Consider the following 20,602-nt stretch of genomic DNA (forward strand, 5'->3'; position numbering starts at 1 on the left):
CAAGCTTTGACTCGCCAAGTCTGACGGGGGCACCCTTTGCCCTATATCCCACTCGCAAAATTTTAGTCTTATCTAACTTTATGCGGATGCCAATTTTGGTTGCCTCTCTATCTAGGCTCTCCGTCATTTCTTGTATGGTTTATTTGTAGCTCCGGGTAGTGCAACATCATCAGCAAAGTCCAAGTCCGTCAATCGGAGTTGTTCATGCCATGGAATACCAAATGCAGTCTGGTTCATTGCTCCTCCTCATTATGTAGTCGATGGCTAGGAGGAAAATGAAGGGAGATAAGATGCACCCCTGTCTCTTTGTGCTAAAAAAAAAACTCTGGCCGGCATTAGGCCATTATGCAACCAATAGGCCTACAGCCGCAGTGGGACTCGCATTTTCATAGGCCCCGCGCGAATTCTTTAGGTCAACAATGCACGAAGATTGAACAATTTGGCAATTCTTGCTTTTGAGCGTGATCTGTGTAGGAAACAGAATTTTGATGATATACTGTAGACCTATAACGGCTCAGGAATAGCCTACATGGCGCCGTGATTTGGAAGCAGATGGGCAAGACGTGAGGGGGGGGGGGGCAGTTGGAGAGACTCGCCCAGAACCGAGAAGCCTGGAAGAAGCTTGTTGGTGGCCTTTGCCACAGAAGGGATCACAGGCAGAAATGAGATGACTATGACTTAGCTATACACAAGACTTGTAAAGTAAATTTGATTGTGATTTTGTACTAAGTAAAGAATGAATAAAATGTAAAGAAGAATTTATTTTCTAATACAAAATCTTAAATTTTCACTTATAAATTGCCCTTATCACTTCCCAGACTAGACCTCGCGCAATCCGTTTCCCATGGGGCCCCGCAATGGTTTGGGTTGGCCCTGACCCTATAATTATAATATAAATATATATTATTATAAATTATAGGTCTACATCTGCTAGTGGCACTAGCGGCTAGCCCAAACATAATTATGACATCTCGAGATAAATTTAATTCATCTTTTGAGTTGTGAAACATTATAGATCTATCTAGATTTGAATTATGCAAAAAAAAAAATAAATCAATACAACAGATTTCATTGACTCAGGTCCAACTTGACCTTAACACGTTATGATGTCAGGGTATGATAAAATGACGCTATCTCTGGAAAACACCGATGTAATTTAAAAATAGAAATAGCTGACCTACATATTTAGCCCCCAGTAGTTTTTTGCACGCATCCAGAGCATGGTTGTTAAAGGTCATTGAGTTCATCCAATGAAAACCAAGGCCACAAGACACACTTAATCGGATTGGTTGATGGTGGTTAAAGAAAAAAAAAAGTATGTGTACAATGTTCAGTTTATCACAACAAGTAAAAGAGTTTGACTTTGATGGCGGACGGACACATTCTTTATGGAATCTAATAAAAATGTTATTCATCTAATTGCCGGAGGGTAAGTAAACTATTCAAACATTATCACCGCCATAGACCATATTTTGGATAAGAATAAAGCTCTATAATTTAGATTTATATTAAACACGTGGACGTCGAGGATTAGTATACTTTTAATAACAGTGAGTGACTGAGTCTGAGAAAGTAAACTTGGTCATGGTGACAACAGACAGTCTTAACTGAATGATGAATGATTTTGTACTGTCATTACTGAGCTCTAGGTTACATAATTAAGTTAACAACTTGATAGAAAGATTGCATATTTTTTTATTCTAGATTCTTGGTTAGTAAGTAACCTGTAGACCAAAAAAAAACACACACAAAAAAAAAAACTAGTAGACTTAGATCTATATATTACTTATTAAATATTAGACGGCTTAAACTAGAGCAGAGGTCTAGTCATACAATCTACTATGTAACTTTCTAGAATCTAGACAATTTAGTTTATCTAGATCAAAATCAAGATCTAACACTAACTCAACTGTCTTGTCACTCTTGTGACTAACAGTGAGTAACAGTAACATTAGTTTTGGTCTTGAGTGATTTGAGTCTTGAGATCTAACTAATCTAAATCAGGTACTAATCTAACTTGATACATTTATTACGATTTACATTTAACATTATCATTAGTCATTATTGCTGTCATTACATTACATAAATTTGATAAATTGTAACTAAAACATCGATTTAGATCGAGATCTAGATTTTACTATTTTTTAGATGAGTTTGTTATAATATAATATTTAAATTGACTGTCATTCATGATTGCAAGAAATAAACACAAGTGTTGTTGTAGATCTATAATATAGATTATCACTAAATAATAAAACATGATAAAGAATAATGATTGACTGTGATAGATGATCTAATAAATTCTAATAACTCTAATCTAAACTTTAAAACTAGGACTAGAGGTTAGATAGTTAACTTATCATGTAAATTACAGATATATATATATCAATGTTTCTTCAAAAGGGAAGACTTAGAATCTAGATCTAATAATCTATAGATCTATATGTCCTTCGCTCATTGATATTCATGTGTCTGTTAATCTAGCAGTGCAAGTTAATAGGAGACTTAAACTATGCTTAGTCATTGATTTCCTGGCTGATCCAGGCAACCAGTTTCCTTCCGTGCTCTAATTAGCTAGTTATAGTGTCTATCTAAATTATAATCTATATCTATTCTATGTGATCTAATTCTAATCTAATTAAAAATCTAGAACAGTTGTAGATTAGCAAGGCTACTATTAGCTATAGATCTATATTTCTATATTAGTCTATATAGTAGACTAAATAATGTGATTAATTTAACTCCATTCCTGGGTATGAGAAAGAGACATGATTAAAAAAATACTTTGATGTTTTGTCTTTATAGATCTATATGGATTCTGAATGGTTTCTTTAGACAATATTGTCAATATGTAAACAATTATATTATATGCACTAGATTTACTTTAGACTATTTCAGGCAGGTCTAGTTTAAAGCTTTTTCAATCACTGTTTTATTTGACATGCTACAGCATATTAAATTTATATTTTGAAAATTGAAATTAGAAAGTCTAGAAATTGTATGTTAAAAATTACTATTAAAGTAACTTGTATCTAGATGTTTAATGATATAAAACATATTGCCAAATATTAAATTAAATGTTTGATATCATAAAGACATCAGAATAATTTTGCAGTAAATCAAAACTAAAAGAGAAATAGGTTTAGCTAAAGATTAAAACAAAAAAAAAATGTTTAATTCGCAATGGTTTAATTACTAAGGTTAGCTAACTGGGTTGATTTCATTAGATACAAACCAACTGTTAATTCGAGTAGTGTTAGGTTGTAGCTCCAGACAGCTAGTTGTAAGCGTATAACATTATTTTTTTGTCATAAATTTTGAATTCACAAAGATTTCAGTTTTAATGTAGATATTTATAAATGTAGAAACAGAGAGATGAAATAACAAGATATGTCAAATGATTAAAATAACATGATACTCACTTCGTAACTAATTTTGAGATACAATCTTCTTTACATTGGGATTAAATTACGTTTTTAACTAGTTTTAAATATTGTAACACTCGTCAGCACTGCCAAGCTATCTTAAATTGATTACTAATCATTATATTGGTGAGAGAAAAAATAGAATCTATAAGTATGATTAAAAGAGAGATTTGTAAATTTTTTTTGGTAAGATGCAAGTTTTTATTACTTTGTCTCTTTATAAATTGATTTTATTATTAACAAAAGATCCTGGATATCTTTATCGTTTTTTTTGTGTGCATTTATTTTAAATTATTTTCTGTGACATGATCAACCCTTAAATAATAGCGCATAGCTTCTACACTTATACATCATGATGGTTTTAGTTGCTTTTTTTTTTGTGGGTGTGTAGTCTGTTCCATTAGTAGAGACAGAAAAACGGGATCAAAAATATTTTATTCATGAATGCCTAAAACTAAACAAAATCATTTTGTCCTTACTTTTACCTGGATAAGTAAAGTTAATTATATGGTGAGTCTAATAACTAACAAGAAAATAAAAAATCGTGTACATTTTTTTGCGCACATCTATAAATAATATAGAAATGTAATAATATTATCATGGTCATATTTCCTTTTTTTAAAAGCACGGCTGGAACCACTGGAGCAGTGTTGACATGTCCACTTGAGGTAGTCAAAACTAGGCTTCAATCATCAGTGTCCTCCTTTGTTCAGGTCAATGTGCATGCTGCTCTGCGTTTGTTGCCATCCCAGCAAGTAGTGGCAATCAGTACATGTACACACGGCTGTCAAGTTGTTCACAACGATGCAGTTCTTGACCCTAGCAAATACAAGAAGCACCAGTTTCAAATTGTTAGCTGCTTGAAGTAAGTTTTTAAAAATTTTTTTTTTTTTTTTTATTTTAGTTCAAAGTTTTCACATTAATAATGTTTTTTTTTCCTAGCACAAATTGTTAGATTTCTTTTATAGACATTAGAATTATGTGTTGTTTTTGTTTTTTTCTAACAGGCATATTTTAAAAACTGAGGGCATTAAGGGTCTCTTTAAAGGTCTGGGACCAACTTTGGTTGGAGTAGCTCCGTCTCGGTGAGTACATGGATCATACATTTTTTTAAAAACTCGATCAAAAAAAAAAAATTTTTTTTCAGTAATAATTTACTGGGAGATATTTAACATGCTTACACTCTCCTATTTGCTTGTATTTTATTTGGTTATTATCCTCCTTTAAACCTGTTTTCAAGGATTTTACTTTTCATTGACAGTCTATGCATAGGTTATCATTTTTCTTTTCTTCTATACTAATACTTCATCATTCAAAGCCAGTATATGCACTGTAACTCTTACAATAAGTTCATGAAAAATGTACCCCCTGCCTCTTCTGTCAGAGTACAGCTAAATGACTACCTCCCCCACCCCCCTTCAGCTGGTGTATAGACAGTAAACAAAAGAATTAAGAAGATTTTATAGCAGGAGGGATAGGAGTTAATGCTGGGATTATACCAAGAGAGAGATAACCCAGTTTCAGTCAAACAGAAAAGTAGTTCAAGTTACTGCCTATTTATACTTAACTGAAAATTATTGCTGATACCAGATTTTTGTGGGCACTGGGAGTCATTGGTTTATGTTTTGTTAAGTATTTCTTGTTTGTTTTTCATTACTAATAGACATTTTTTACTGGGATCATTTGTAGTTTTAACAGGCTTGTAAGAAATAAAATGTATTTTTAATTAATAATGGAAATACTTAGCTTGTAGGCTTTTGGGGTTCTTTCCTTCTTGTTATTATTTTTTTTTTTTCAAGACTTATTGAAATAGTAAAAGTTGGTTATAATATAATCAGGTCTTGCATTCATTAAGAAGTTAAGCCCCAGTAATGCAGTCATTATAGCAACAACAAATAAATTGAAATAACAGAAACAGTCCCCTGAAGGTAGAAGATGGTATAATTCATAATAACTTAAGTATAGCTTATATACTGAAATATTTACACACTTAGTGTCCTCAACATCAGTAGGGAAGTCATTCGTTTATATTTAAGTCTAAGTTAAAATCTAGAAGGAATGTAAATGTTAATTATAACAATTATTACACTACATAAATCATATCTGGACAGCCTTCAGAATGCTTGACTCTAAAGAAATTATGCTATCTCCTGTATATAATTTTTTTTTTTTTTGTCTCGACCACGGTAAACTATCCAGTCTAAAAAGATGTTTTTATTTATTTAAATAGTTCAAATATCTAATTGTTAAAAAGTTTTCTCTAATCATGCATAGAACATGTTCACACGATTTTAGACTTATTTCTATTCTATTTTTTTTCTCATACACATGACATGGACGGTTGAGTTTTAGTGTTACACTTTAGAGGTTTCTATTTTGGGGCTTTCTTTTTCTGTGGTCATCAGTGTAGATACATTTTCCAAGTCAAGGCTCGGTCTATTGATATTTGAACCTAGCAACTACATTGTATGATTTTTAAGAGTACAATCCTGCATGTGACATTGATATCCCAGAAAAAAAAAGTTTTGTTAAAAATCACTTTTCTTACAAACTGTGACTAACAGTTTTTAGTTGTCTGTCTAATACTATTTGACTACATTTTCTTTTTTTCTGCCAAAGTATCTTTGCATTGGTCAAAGGCTTAAATAAATGTGTTTGAATCATTAGATGGAAACAGGAAATGGGCTATCAAATAATTATTTTACAAATCTAACCAGATGTTGCACTATGGCATCTGTCTCCATGGCCTTACTCCACCTGGTACTGCTGTCTGGTGAATTAATCAAATGGTATCATTTTTGGTATCACTGTATTAAATGAAATGCACCCAGTCCTGGAGAGGAGCCATCTTTTAACTCCACAGCTTGTCCTCTGTTAGATGATATTCTTATCTTATAATTTAGTTTGGTTATCATATCAGTATGGGTATAGTATATCTACAGTATATTTGTCAGCATATAAGTTGAACATAATTTAAAACAACAATTAATCAGTAGTTTTTCATATTATCGCGTGAACTGCAGTGTTCCACAATGGATATAGTACATGTAACTATTTTTTTTTTATGGAAATGTTTTTTTTCTTGAGGATTTCAATAAGAGATTGACCCTTTACAAAACAATTAGATATTATATTCATTATAAGACATCAGTTAGGCCTGGTTCACATCTAACTTCACATTCACTTTCACCTATCCTTTGGTCTGCTGGACCGCTGGGGCACCACACAAGATCTGTCAACCTTCTTTCTCTGTCATTCTTTTTTGATAGAATTTCATTCTGATGTTCTTTCTGAAAATATTGAAACCTGCCTTTTTACCTGCCTGGGTGGGACCACTTCGGGGGCCGATTTTGAGTTTGTTTCCACACAAACTCTCTTTGTAATCTTGTTTTTAGTTTGTCTAGTGCTCTCTGTTAAAAAAAGTCTCAAAATATAAAACATTTTCATTATTATATCACCCATGTAATGTAAAAAATATAGAGCATGGAAATGACTTGTTATTATTTACTCAATCTTTGTTAGCTATTAGGTACATCTAAATATCTTTCAACTTAGAGCTAGAGGACATTGGAATTCATAAACAGTTCCATTTTTAACTTTGTTCCACGATGTTTCTTGTTGGTGGTAGGCCTTTTTTTATTCCCCCTCGCTACCTTGTTTCACTGTGGCCCTGATGTGGAAACTCTTATCAATGTATATTTAGCAACGCCTCCTTTGATCAAGGTTAAAACTAAAGGTTCGTCTGAATACTTTTGAGAAGGGGAGTTCAGTGTTCTGAGCGGGAAGTCAGTGATTGCATTAACATAATGGCGGGCAAAATAAATCTCTTAGGTTGGCCCTGTTTTTTTTTAATTTCTTTATTAAACATTGCATTGAAGCGTGGCTATGTTGAAGCGATACATTCAAAAGCACTTTACACTTGAGCTGAAATCTTCAGTCTAGATCTAGACTAAATCCAAGCTTTTTAATTTATTTTTTGTTCTGTCTGCTTTTAAAGAATTGTTCATTCCTCTCGTGTGGCTTATAAGTGTGTTCTTTCACTAGTGTGTAGTTAACATTTGCCTCCCACATAAGACCTTCAGACACTGGAATTTGAAGTACAACGTAATAAAAATAACAAGCAGGTCTATTCTAGGCCTGGGCGATGTAGCCTACTTCTGAAATCGTAAGATTAAAAACAAAACATCTGGCTTGGTCTAGATGTCTAGGTCAGCCCCCTACTGCATGTGAGTTCTACTCCGCGCGCACTACCAATACTGTCACACGTGATGGATCTAGTTTTTGGCTTAGGGCTTAGAGCCAAACTAAGACACTTATAGATCGTAGTCGTCTGTTGGAGTGTTGGGAGCAGAACTGTAGTAGTGATCACTAACCTATATAACCGACTCGTGGACATCTGCTGCTACATTGTAATGCAATGACGTAACTTGTAGGTCTCTCTCGGTGTAAATCTACCGCGCAACTGAAATACAATTCAAAAAGTTTTTTAAAAGACTTCTTTAAGGAAAGCCTAAAAGAAAAATTGGGGACTGGTAAAGCTCTTGGCCGCAGAACAGAGAGTCTCTGGTTTAAATTCTGGCGCTTGTTGGAACATCCATGAATTCGCCCAGATCTAATTAGCACCATGAATCTGGTTGAGGGTAAGGGTTAGGTCCCTATTCTGGTTACTTGTCAACAGGCTAGCTTAAAATGTTTTATGGCCACAATTAGTATTTTGTAGACATTCGCCTTTCTGATACGCTTAAAGTGAACCCTAAACGTGCGTGTCAGGATCAGTCCTGCACAAGTCTGCTGAATTATATACATATCTCGCGACATAAAATTGAGCCCAGTCGATGATTTTGAATTTGGCCTTGATGGGCCTTTGCCATGAAGGTCTTTGTAGCCATTCGTTCTTTTGTGTTTGACGTCATTTTCGAATTATCATTTTGTACACACTGTTCTGACCTTGACTGACTTAGAGAAGCTGGGCAGCTAATTGTCATCAGAACAAGGATCGCGTGTATCCACGCGCAGATATCGTGGCGAACACGTTTGGAGTGGAGGCTACTATCTACGTGCTGTGGTATTGGCACTAGAACAAAAGTTCAGTCTCAGGTTGTACACCATTGGACTGAATGCAAATAAATATACTGTACCTGTATATTTATACAGGATCGCGCTTTACCTCTTACAAGAACCACTTCGATGACTTTTTGTTTTTAAGCTGTAAATCTCATTCTTGTATTTATTGTTTATAAACATACCAGTATAAGGCAGTAACGCTGTGTTCTATGTTGGGGTCTGTATGGACATTCTGGTGCTTGTGCCTAGTTGTCGACCTCCCAGCACTGTCGTGTGTCATTGCACCTTTCAAGCCTTTGAGAAGTGATTTTAGAGCCATGTGAAGGGCTCGTCACGACACTGGCCCTAAATCATCAAGTCCATACGTGACAATAGCAAGGCCACACAGTCCAAGTTCTTCTGTTTGATAGTTGTTTTTTTTTTTTTCAGTTACATTTTAAATCTATTGGTCTAGTACTAATTTAATACAAAATTAACTCATACAAGGCTATGCAAACGAAACATGTTATTCATTAACATAAATTGTTGTTGTTTTTGTGTGTGTGTGTGTCCCTGGGAAAATGCTAATGTTACAAGTTTTTTTTTTTTTTTTTTTTTTACGGTCATTGGACAGTGGAAGGAATTTTCTTTCCAAGTATTATGTCATTGAAGGAAAGATACATGGAGTTTTATATGTATATTTGCGCGAATGGTTAACTATTGCGAAAAGTCACTTTGTCGGAGAAATATTATTATAATTAGCATTGTCTATTAGTTTTATTATGAAGTTACTGGCATGTTTCATCCAATCAATCGTAAGTCTAGTTACAGCTTAAACATAAGTGGAAAGCTTTGGTGCTGTAACTAACAATGAGTCAACACAACATGTAACAATGTAAACATAATGGCAGCACTAGAGTACAGTGGTGAAGTAAATATTTAGAAAAAAAATAGACTCCTACGAGGACTCGAACCATGGACCGACATGTGGCTGCTAGTCGGTGCTGTCTGGTCGGGGATGCGTGGTTCATGCGTCTGTGTTTCATCACAGTGGATCTTCTCTCGATGACCACTGTACTCTCGTGTTGTGACGTGTCATGTTTACTCACAACTAGTTTGTAATGTTTACTTTTTTTGCACTCGTTGATACGCTATTGTCCCCTTCAGTGTTCATTTATCAATTTGTTTTCCTGTCCATTTTTATCCGATGAGGGTCTTGGTAAGCTTCTGGTCAGGGAGCCTGGTGACCGCTCTTGAAATTTGCCTCGTGGGGTCTCGTTTGAAACCCATTGAAGGCTGATTTTAGTAATTCTTGTTTTCTGTTGGTCGTGACTGCATAACTTCGCAAGTCGCTGGCCACATACTCAAATGGTCTGTCTTCTGACCCAGTCAATAGAAGGCTCTTTGAGGGAGGGATTCTCCCCCAACCTCCTGTAGATGTGTCAGATCTAAACTAAATTCAGTTTTTTTCGGTGGCTAATGTTACATCGGATATTGATCTTGTCTATCTCTCGTTAAATGACCTGCTCGTGCCAAATGGTAGAGCGCTTTTATCTGTTGTATCATTAGATAGAGTAGATCTAGATCGAGCTGTATTATGTTTTCATAAGCATTCTTACATATAGTTTGTTCTTCATTCATGATTCATTAAATGGCACTATTAAACCCCCCCCCCCAAAACCTGTGCCTGTTTAAGAACTCGGTTATGTTATCTTGGATGTGTAGGCAGACGTGACCTACTTTTCGTAGCCTATTCCTTCTGGCGTAGCACGTGTTCTTTGTTTTTCCGACAATCGTGTTTTGTTTTGTTTTTTTTATGTTGTTTTTAACCGTTTCTTCTTCTGACTGCACTTTTTTATTTTAGCATGCTTCGTCATCAGATCACGCAACTAATAAAACATAAAGGCGATAGCAATATAATAGTGTGCTTTAAGATTTCGGCCCAGGATATTGCACCCCAAACTGCGCACTCCTCTCGTCTCAAAACATGGCTCGCCAGTTGTATTGTTTACATGCCAGCAGTGTGTGCCAATATATTGAGTCTTGTTTTCGTCTGGTCACGTGACGTCTTGTTTTCTATTTGTTGTTGTCCGTTTCGTACATATGGGTTGTTATTGCATGTGACTGTAAATTTCAAACCAAGTCAAAGTCGTATGTTCAAAACATTTAAAAATAGAACAGCTCTTAATAAGTACATTCTGCAGATCTGCAGTCGCGTTATTGATTGTTTGTGTTAAATGATTTTTTTTTCTTTTTAAAACTCCCTGCCAAGTCTTGTCCACATGTGCATGAAATAACTTTTAGGTGTTTGATTAATGGAAACGGTACCCCCTTGAAATTTTGTGTTCATAACATATTTAAATATTGTCTGATATTGTCTGCTGCTTCTAGAGGTCTGGTTTTGTTGTTCCTATTCACGTCTGCTGCGCACATACACACACGCGACGAGGTTATCTTACTTTAGTGAGTGGTTTTGTGCACGTAGGCAACACATGTACATTATAGTGTGTAGTTTGTCTGCTAAACATGATGTTTGTGTACCTCGTCTGTGTCCTCAGAGCCATCTATTTCGGCGCCTACGCCCACTGTAAGCAAGCACTCAACCGAGTCATCACTCCAGACACACATTTAGTTCACTTGTGTTCAGCAATAGCAGCAGGTACTGGTTCTCTTTCTACAATACTGCTCCCAAGTCAACTAGTTCCTAATTCATTTGTTGATTAGTAAACATAGAATAAAGAAACAATATATAACTGCCACCTATATTTTAAAAGAATATCTTAAAGCTGAAACCTACATTGCTTACATTTTAGTTAGATCAATCTTTGTTGACTAGTTGGAACAAAAAAATTGCAAACTGAATTAAGTTTAATGCATTTGTCTGTGTTGACAACTACCAGATTGATTTTTTGATTACGTTTTAAAAAATAGTCTAAATTTCGTTCATGCACCAATGTCAATTTAATTTGAGATCAATTTAGTTTGAATGTTCCTTATCCGTGGTGTAGAGACTGTGAAAACAATTTAGTTTAGAGAGTTGATACATACGTTTTGTCTGCCTCTGAAAGTGATTAGAATGTTGATCTCTCTCTCTCTCTCCAGGTGTATCTGCGGCTACTTGCACCAATCCAATATGGTTTGTGAAAACAAGGTTACAGCTAGATCAGAAGTAAGTACTTAGATGAGTCTGTGTTTCGTGGGGGGGGGGGGGGGCGTGTGTGCCATGGGTAGAGTTTGAAGAGTAACATGCACTGAACCAAACTTGGTCATGTCAGACCTCATGGATGAACCGGCCTGAATAGTTTCCCCCAATGTCCCTTAAATCATAATATTGATTGATAACACTGAATTAATTTGGTGGTTGGGGGGGGGGGGGGTATATTACGGCTGACTCTTTGTATTGTCAATGCCCAATAGACTGGCGCTGGTCTTCACAGCACCCTGACTTTCTGCGTCAGTGAACTTCAAAACTCTGATTGTAATTGTCCTAACAACCACCTTGCTCCCCGCCTTCCTCACACCAATCAGTTAACATTTATTCTTAATTCTGTCTACCTAGTAGCGATGGCTGTGTTTGGCCATATGGCAGAAAGTATTAATTATCTGGCTGCAGAACTGAAATTGAACTTGCAGGGATATGCGTTTCTTGACAGCTCAAAAAAAAAAAATCTTCAAGAATCCCTAACAAATGTACCAGAGCGCACTAAACAAGACATAAAAGTAACCAAAATACAATAAATGTATAAAGTACAACATTGGGAGATGAGTAAATTAAGTCACCGTAGTAAGAGCTTGTGTTACTTTTTTTTTAAAAGTCCACAAATTAAATAATAATAATAAAAAAAAAAGAAAGTGCCCCTCCCCCATTTCGCCCTGTGGCCCACTCGCTGGCAGATCTATTCATACATACATTCCACAAGTACTGTCACTTGACCTCATTCGGGACTTCATTGTTGACCTCAAGTCAACACTTACAAACAATACGGCTGATATACTGTACTTATGCGAAGCAATAAACGCAGCTCTGGGTATAATATTCATGCTTTCATTCTGGTGTAACACTGTATGAGCGTGTGGTACCGAGTTAGATCTAGATCAGATCAAGTGTTGAACAAACAAGGGGATGTGGTTCTGTGCTGGTTTCATACACCCGACCTACTTTTCATTTCCTACACATCTAGATCTAGTTCCCAGTCCTCACGTTAAATGTGTCTGGCTCAGACGTCAACATGACAGTTCACCTCCACGTGTCACCTTGTTCATAGTGCAGTAGTCCGCTGGTGGGCAAGTAGGTTATGAACCAGCTAGCTAGTTGCCTTTCTCCACTCTGTTAAAAAAAATATTCCTTCAATTGTATGTAAATAACTATTTTTTTGTTAAACCTTCTATTATTGGCATTAGCCGCTTATTGTGTAGGTAGTGTTTTTTGGTTCCCTACTTCTCAATCTCGACTCCTCGCTTTTCAAGGTTAGGAGGTTATTTCTGTAACCTTAGGTCAACGTCAGCACGTTAGAGCCAAGTGATGTTTCTAGCCTACACAGGTAGAAAAAGGTGAGACATTGTCTCCCCCTAACTACAATACATTCCCGTCTCCGACATTAAGAGTTTGAAAAGTAGCTCACGGCTCGCCCAGCTTTGTTCTCGGATTGGTCAATAATTATCTCATAAAATACAGACGTTACTTCAAAAAAGATGATTACGTCCTACGAGTGTAATTATAGATCTAGTTTTTCATCTTACTAAATACACATCAAATTAATTTTTGATAAAGAAATCGGTAAACAAATAGCATTTTGAATGTGGGTGGGTGAAAATCGTGGTAAAGTGTGCCGACTTAGTCAAATCATAAGACTTAATCAAATCATATTGTGTCGCACTTGTCGATGTAAACACGTCTGCCGATTCTGTGTTAGAGAGTAATATCCCTTGACCCAGCGCAGCCATTTGTTTTCTAAAGAGATGTGTGTAGTAGGGCAGCTGGCTAGATATGAATCACTTGTATTTTCTCCCGTTACTTTTTTTGTCTCTTCCGTTAGATATATTTGTTTACAAGTTAGGGATTCCTTGTGTTGGAGTAGACACACGTAGGCCATCAAATGTGTATGTTGCTTCGACACAAAACTATTGTCATGTAGAGAAATAGGTCAAGGCTAACCAAGTACAATCAATGCCCGCTCTTACTCGCGCGTGTTTACCGCCGTGAAGGGTTAATAATCGTGTTTACGTCTAGAGATTCTAAACCAGATTTAAATATTGTCTTTAAATACACGTGCGATAGGAAACTAAGCAGTCGTGCTTGAAGCTGTAACCTTCCTTTTTTTTATTTTTAGACAGCAGAGTTCGCCATTCTGTAAAGTATTTATTTTATGCGCGCGAGGTCACGTAAACTGACAACATAAAAACCTGACCTGGCATGACACCCAGGCAGCGGTGGGGGAGAAAGGCTGACACACCTGAGCAACTCCATGAAAAAAAAACAACGCTTTATTTCTTCTTTGAATTAAAGATATGAGATTGAGAGATGCAAGAGATACTATCTGTTGAATGTGGATAGAAAGATTCAAATGCTGCAGTGGTATTCACTTCAGTTTGATGTTGTTATGAATGTGCTAACTAGCCACACTACTTGTGTAGGCAGTTTTCTGTTTATAACAAGACATTGTAAGACTTGCATATTTGTAACTGAATACACCAAAGTCAGGTTAGGAACCTAGAAAGAACTCATCACTTCACTGTAGTAGAAAACAACACTTCTACTGGAGGGCTCTTGATCCTGTGTGCACAAATGTTGGGGGCTAAATGTTTTAAACATGGTCCTAGCCCCAGACAGCTAGTCCAACTAAACCATTGTAGAGGTATTATAGTCTAAATGCAGAACTTGAATAAAACTTGTACAAACTTCTTTTTAAATAAGAGTGAACATAACTGTAATTTGTCAATATATGCACAGATTTCGCTTCAATGAAGATGTATAGAGAAACAAAAGTGAAACAATGATAATTTAAACAAGAAACAACTCTGTCTCAAAACAAAGACACATTTTCTATCTCCAGCAAGGTACAAGAAACAACTCTGTCTCAAAACAAAGACACATTTTCTATCTCCAGCAAGGTCTAAAAGATTTAATTCAGCCTATACAAATAAAAGATTTGCCATAATTTTACTCATCGATACATCAAAAACCTGCACACACCCTCCACAACACTGAAATAAGTTGTATTATAATGCAGTAACTTGGGGTCCCTTGTAAATATTTAGAACTGGGTGTATGTATTGTTGATTGGATAAAACAAATCTAAATAACAGATGAATGAAATGCAAAGTTTTAGTAACGGCACTTCTGAACAATAATTCTATTACCCAGCTCACCAGCCAGCTGAAGTCTTTTTGTAACAAGTTATCTTTGAGAAGTCAGAAGCAATTTCCTTTTTAATGATTCCAAAAATAGAGCAGATAATTGGACCCTGAAGATAAAAGCTTATTGGGCCAAGAAGACAGTGATGGTACAGACAGATAGTAGTTTCAGTCATGAAAGTTTGACCAAGACATATTGAGAAGGTGGCTATGTTGCCATGAACATTTTGGGATTCAATCAAATGTGTCCTCTGAATGCTGCATGTTAGCAGCACCCTCAGTTTTAGAAATTGTTATATAAACCTGAGACATATGGACACACTGTTTCAGATTCACATCTAGATTTTAAGATAGAGTTGCTCTTATTTGTATCTCTTATTGAAAACAAATTAAATTTGAAATATTTTTTGAAAAATTTTTGTTTAGGTCAGAGAACAAGCTTACATGTCGGGAATGTATCAGGAGGATCTACCAACAGAGTGGCATCAAGGGCTTCTACAAAGGTATCAGTGCTTCCTACTTTGGGGTCAGTGAAACCGTGGTCCATCTGGTCATTTATGAGGCCATCAAGGCCCACATTCAACAAAAGACTAATCATGACAGGCTGGCTGCTGCCAATCAGAGGCTGGAAGATTCTGTCGAGCCTGACATTGATGGGGATATTGATTATAGCAAAGAAACTTTCCTGACCTCAGACTACCTGAAATACATGCTTGCAGGTGCCTGCTCCAAAACATGTGCCACATGTTTGTGTTATCCACATGGTGAGTCATTCTAAGTTAGCTTAACCACTTAACCACCATGCCCCACATCTATTTGATCAATATTAAAATAGATTTGCTAGCTAAAATACAAGAATAAAAATTAGATTTTCTAAGTCATAAAAATAATTCTGTTTATGGAAATACTAGCAAGTCACACCAGCTATACTCATTGATCTGCGCCCATTTGGGGAAATATTGATAATTAAATACAAAGGTTTAATTGAAATATTGTGTAGCTTTCTTTTACCTTTATCTTTGTACAAATAAATCAGAAATTTAATAAGTTAAAAATTATGCAATCTCTAACATTAAGTTTGGTATTGACAGACTTTAAAAAAAAAATTAAGCAAGTCATTAAATTTTAAACATTGAGTAGATAAAATATATTTCTTGGTTCCAATTCAATAAAAAAAATAGCAATAGTAAACTGGTGATTGGTATCTAGGAGCAGGTTTAGGTGCTCAGCAAACACGTCAGTGTGATTCTGGCTTTAAACTTTTGATATGCAACCAAGCATTTATGTCACTTGATCACACATTGCATTGTGCTGACCTCATAACATCCTCAATAATTTTGGAGATTTGGGAATGGTAATAAATATGTTTTTTATAAGAGTTTGAAACCTCTGAGGAACTTTTTAAAAAAAATGTATCATTATCTTGTATAATTAGAATTGAGTCGCAGTGATTGAGGGGTAAATCGCTTAACTTCCAAACCGGGGATTCAGGGTTCGAATCCTGGTGAAGAATGGAATTTTTAATTTCGGGATCTTTGGGGTGCCCTGACATTAGTTGGGGAAAGTAAAAGCGGTTGGTCATTGTGCTGGCCACATGACACCCTCGTTAACCTTGTTAAACAGATGACTTTTACATCATCTGCCCTATAGACAACAGGGTCTGAAAGGGGAACTTGACTTTTACTTTATATAATTATAATAGAACTGAAATACTTTGATGTCGTTTCAGAGGTTGCAAGGACTCGTTTGAGAGAGGAAGGCTCACGTTACAACTCCTTTTTCCAAACACTCTTCCTAGTTTTCAAGGAAGAAGGACGGGCAGGACTTTACCGAGGGCTAGGGACTCAATTGATTCGACAGATTCCTAACACAGCTATTGTCATGGCAACGTATGAAGCAGTGGTGCATGCCTTGATGCCTGTGAGTGATTAGATCTGACTGTAGCGTCTGGGTCATTTCATCTGGAGCATGACTGTTTGTTTTAGCTGCAACACACAAAAAAAAAGTTCAAATAATGTTCAACAGATTCACGCAAGACTTGTACTTCAAGAGCTCTAGTGCATAAGGATACTACACTCTGATTGGTAGTCTGTTTAAATGGAAAACTGTGAGAACATTTTTTCGTACAAATGAAGTGTCTGCCTGCTGTTGAGTGCTTCCTATTGGCTCAGTGTCTAAGAAGTTACTTTTTCAGCTTTGAAGATTACATAATTGTATTGTTTCTGAATTAGCAGCTATCAAGAAGTTAGATTTAACTGAGCTCACTACAGCAATACTGTTCAAAATGTACACTATATTCTACTAAGTATATATGTATATAACATGCTCAGGTTATATTCCAACAGGGTTGAGATAGAGTAAGTTATGATTAAAACCTGCAATATAGTTCTTAATTAACAAAAGTGTGTATAAATGTTAGATTGAATATTTCTAATATTTGTTCCTTATATATATGTTGCCTTATTTAGACCTGATGTAGAAGAATGAGGGGTCGGAATTGTCAAATAAATTTGGTTTTAGTAGCAAAATTAAGGGATTTGAATTGGGAATGGAGGAAGATTTATTTAAATATCTGGCTTCTAGAAATTCTGATGTTTCAATCATATGTTGTTTTATATCAACCCTGGGTTTGATTAGATGTGTGTTAAAATTAAGCGTGTGAACATGTAGTTGATGTTTATTAGGGTGTAATTTATAGATTGTGTAGATTGAATGGGGAGCTCTATTAATCAGTATTCAGATTTAGTCTAGAATGACTTTGTTGTTTCAATTCAAGTTGCTCTACTTGACCAGATAATTATTTGTTATCATTGGAGGTACAGTATTCTCTGGATCATTTTTCACTTTATAAAATTTCAATAATTCATTTTAGGCATAAATATAATGTTCATTTTACTGTTAGGTGTCTATTTTGGGGTTTAAACAATTTTGTGAAAAAAAAATATTTTTTTTTTTAATTTATATGTGCTCTTGTCCAGTGAAACAATAATTTTAAATATAAAAAAAGATTATTTTTTTTTTCAAAACTTGACAGATTTGATGTGAGCTACTTGTTTTGTTTTTTTTTGTGGATAATTTGATTTAGGGCATTGGGTATAGTCATATTTTTTTTTATTTGGTTAGTGGGTTTTTAAAAAGTTTTTCTGAATTAAGTCCATTATATGGTTGTTGATTTTGTAATGAGATAATTTATTTGTAGTTTCTTAGTTGTCCACAGTGTAACTAATATAGAATTCTATTTTGTCACTAAGACATTGATATAAATTCATTCTAGAACTTGTGGAGAAAGATAGGAATATCTACCTTATGTTCAAACTTTAAAAAAACTGCCTTATTTTTGTACTTTAATATGTATAACTATTTTTTGTAATTTCCATTACCTCAGGCATTATGTTTATATTAGACAGAAACAATTTGCAATTAGATTATTTTTATGTATACCTGAAGATTCAAGTTAAATTCATTTAGAACTCGGGGAAATATAGATTGTTTAAATCGATATATAGAAATTAAGAATTTCTTAAGGCATGTCCAAATGTCACCATACAGTCAGAAAATGTAAAAAAATATTGAAATAATGTATTTTGTGTGTGAATTAAACCCATTCTTTCCTAATGGTGACTTCAATCATGATGTAAAGCCAGTATCTGACTTAGTGTGAACTGGAAATATTCTAGTCACTTTGTGTTACGAAAATATAAACAAAATTGTTAGTAGTCTTTTTTTTTGGTTTAGCTTAATAACCAAAACTATTTATAGAATATTGAGAGACTCACTGTACATTGTATTTACTGTTACATTTTCTTATTGTTTGTTTTGCCCAGAAACTTTCATGATGAATTTGTCATATTTTTAGTGTGTACTTGATATAAAACCTTTCCTATGTCAAAGTGTGTTGGACACACTTGGGAAAGGTTTTGCTTTCGAAGCTGTGCTTGAGAAATCAACAACAGCAGCTGTACATTGTTGTTGGTTTGGTGAGACTTGAATGTGTCTGAGAGTGCTAGCTGGAGTTGGGTGGGTTAGATTGAGCTCGGTTCTTGTGTCATGTGATGTATATATGTTGTGTTTGATTCTCCCAGAAATGTGAGGAATTGAGGGATTTTGTTATGATTAGTGTTACATACAAATATTATAATGAGCCTGTTAAAATTAAAGGCTAAGAAAACAAAACTACATGTTTTTTTTTATTCACAGTTTGTGCAAGTCACTTATTACAGTCCGTCACCCCTATGGGTCGCCAACAATATATCTCCATAGCCCCCTGTTCTGGGCCATTCTTTCTTTTTCCAGGTGTAACCAGGGCCCCCTCTTTCTCTTGCCTTGTGGGTTACACTTCATTCTAGATGGTGCTTTGCAGAGAGTGTGCCTAATCTTTTCTTCTACTGGAGTTTAAATTTGATTGGTTGATTTTTGCAAAAGATCATTGTTAATGAAAGTTTGCACTTTTCTGTTAGTTTTAGTTGTTCTCTAGCTCTTAGCTCCATATAGCAAAATGGCCTTAAGATTTGAGTTAAGGATAAATATTTGTTGTCAAGGAAATTTCTGTTTTCTAATATTTCTTTTGAGATGTATGAAGGCAACCCTTGCTTTGATGTCAGCATCTGTTACATCTATGATGCAGGCCGGCCTTAGGGCACTGCAACCTATGTGGGCCCCGCACTTTCATAGGCCCCGCACTAACACTAGTTGTAAACTATTAAATTAAACCATTTTAACTTATTACAGGGTTTCCGCTGCCTCCTGATTTTCCAGGGGCTCCTGGATATCTCCTGAAATTATTAAAATATCCTGAAAACTCATAAAAAAGTCTTAAAAAATAGACAAAATTGTCATTTTGGGGTGCTATTCAAGATGGAAAATGCCAATCTTACTCGCAATTAAAAAAAAGGTAATGTCAGCTTTCATTTAATAAAAATAACAAGGGGAATTTTAACCAAAACAAGAAGTTCCAATACTTTATTTACTGTAATAGTCAGTGGCATGTAAATATAGATAAATCTATCTCAATCTCTTTAAAAAATCAAAAGCAATATTTTGTTAGTCAATAGTAACTCTAAAAGGCAGATCTGAATGCCCAATCCGTTTCGCATAGGGCCCTGCAATCTGTAGGACCAGCCCTGCATGTAGGTGAGAGATTCTACCTTCTCCAAGAGAACAGCAAGTTGCAAAGTTTAGAAAAGTTTCATTTGAATAAAAATTAAGGCAATAACTCATTAGCATCACAATACATTGAAACTCATGTCACACAAAAGAGTTTATAATAGGTATATGCAGTGGCTGGCTCTTTTAGGTTTGGGTGGGACAAGCTTATTTTGCAAAACAAATAAATTAAACCTAATGTCAAGCTTTCCGGTTCAAATGTTAACAAAAGATATTTATGACCTTTAAGTTTTTCCCAAGTATATGTACTAATTTATCATTGATAGAGCTCAGTGTAATTAGTGTTATAATATATGCCTCTTTAAGAACTAAACCACAGACATTTCTATTCTTCTAATTCATCAAATCAGAAATTTTTGTGATTCAGGTTTTAAGTTTTTCCACCAAGTTTGTTTTTAAAAAAAAAACAAAAAAAACTGATGCCTCACTTTTGCAGGCTTATAGTTAAAAAAAAAAAAAAGCTCTCCAAAACTGAAAAGCAGTACCAATACAGTTTGGACAATGTCTTGAAACAGCATAAAAGAATTAACAGTAGAAAAGTTTGTGGCTGGTAGCAGGTGAAAGCAAAGCATATATTGGACATAAAGCGATTGGATGAGAGCCATCACAAAACAGAT

The 20,602-nt window shown here is 35.1% G+C and overlaps 1 protein-coding gene across 1 annotated transcript; it reads left to right on the plus strand.

Moving 5' to 3' along the window:
- The first annotated feature begins 1,287 nt into the window (after positions 1-1,287).
- On the plus strand, positions 1,288-18,995 carry LOC129922363 (solute carrier family 25 member 36-like). The gene is made up of 7 exons (XM_056008192.1): positions 1,288-1,429; positions 4,051-4,290; positions 4,433-4,510; positions 11,027-11,127; positions 11,571-11,637; positions 15,249-15,586; positions 16,552-18,995. Exons 1-7 carry the CDS (start codon positions 1,389-1,391, stop codon positions 16,752-16,754), a joined length of 1,068 nt encoding a protein of 355 aa, XP_055864167.1. The 5' UTR covers positions 1,288-1,388; the 3' UTR covers positions 16,755-18,995.
- Positions 18,996-20,602: the final 1,607 nt, after the last annotated feature.

This window comes from Biomphalaria glabrata, chromosome 13, assembly GCF_947242115.1.
Source record: "Biomphalaria glabrata chromosome 13, xgBioGlab47.1, whole genome shotgun sequence".
In the NCBI taxonomy this organism is placed as follows: domain Eukaryota; kingdom Metazoa; phylum Mollusca; class Gastropoda; family Planorbidae; genus Biomphalaria; species Biomphalaria glabrata.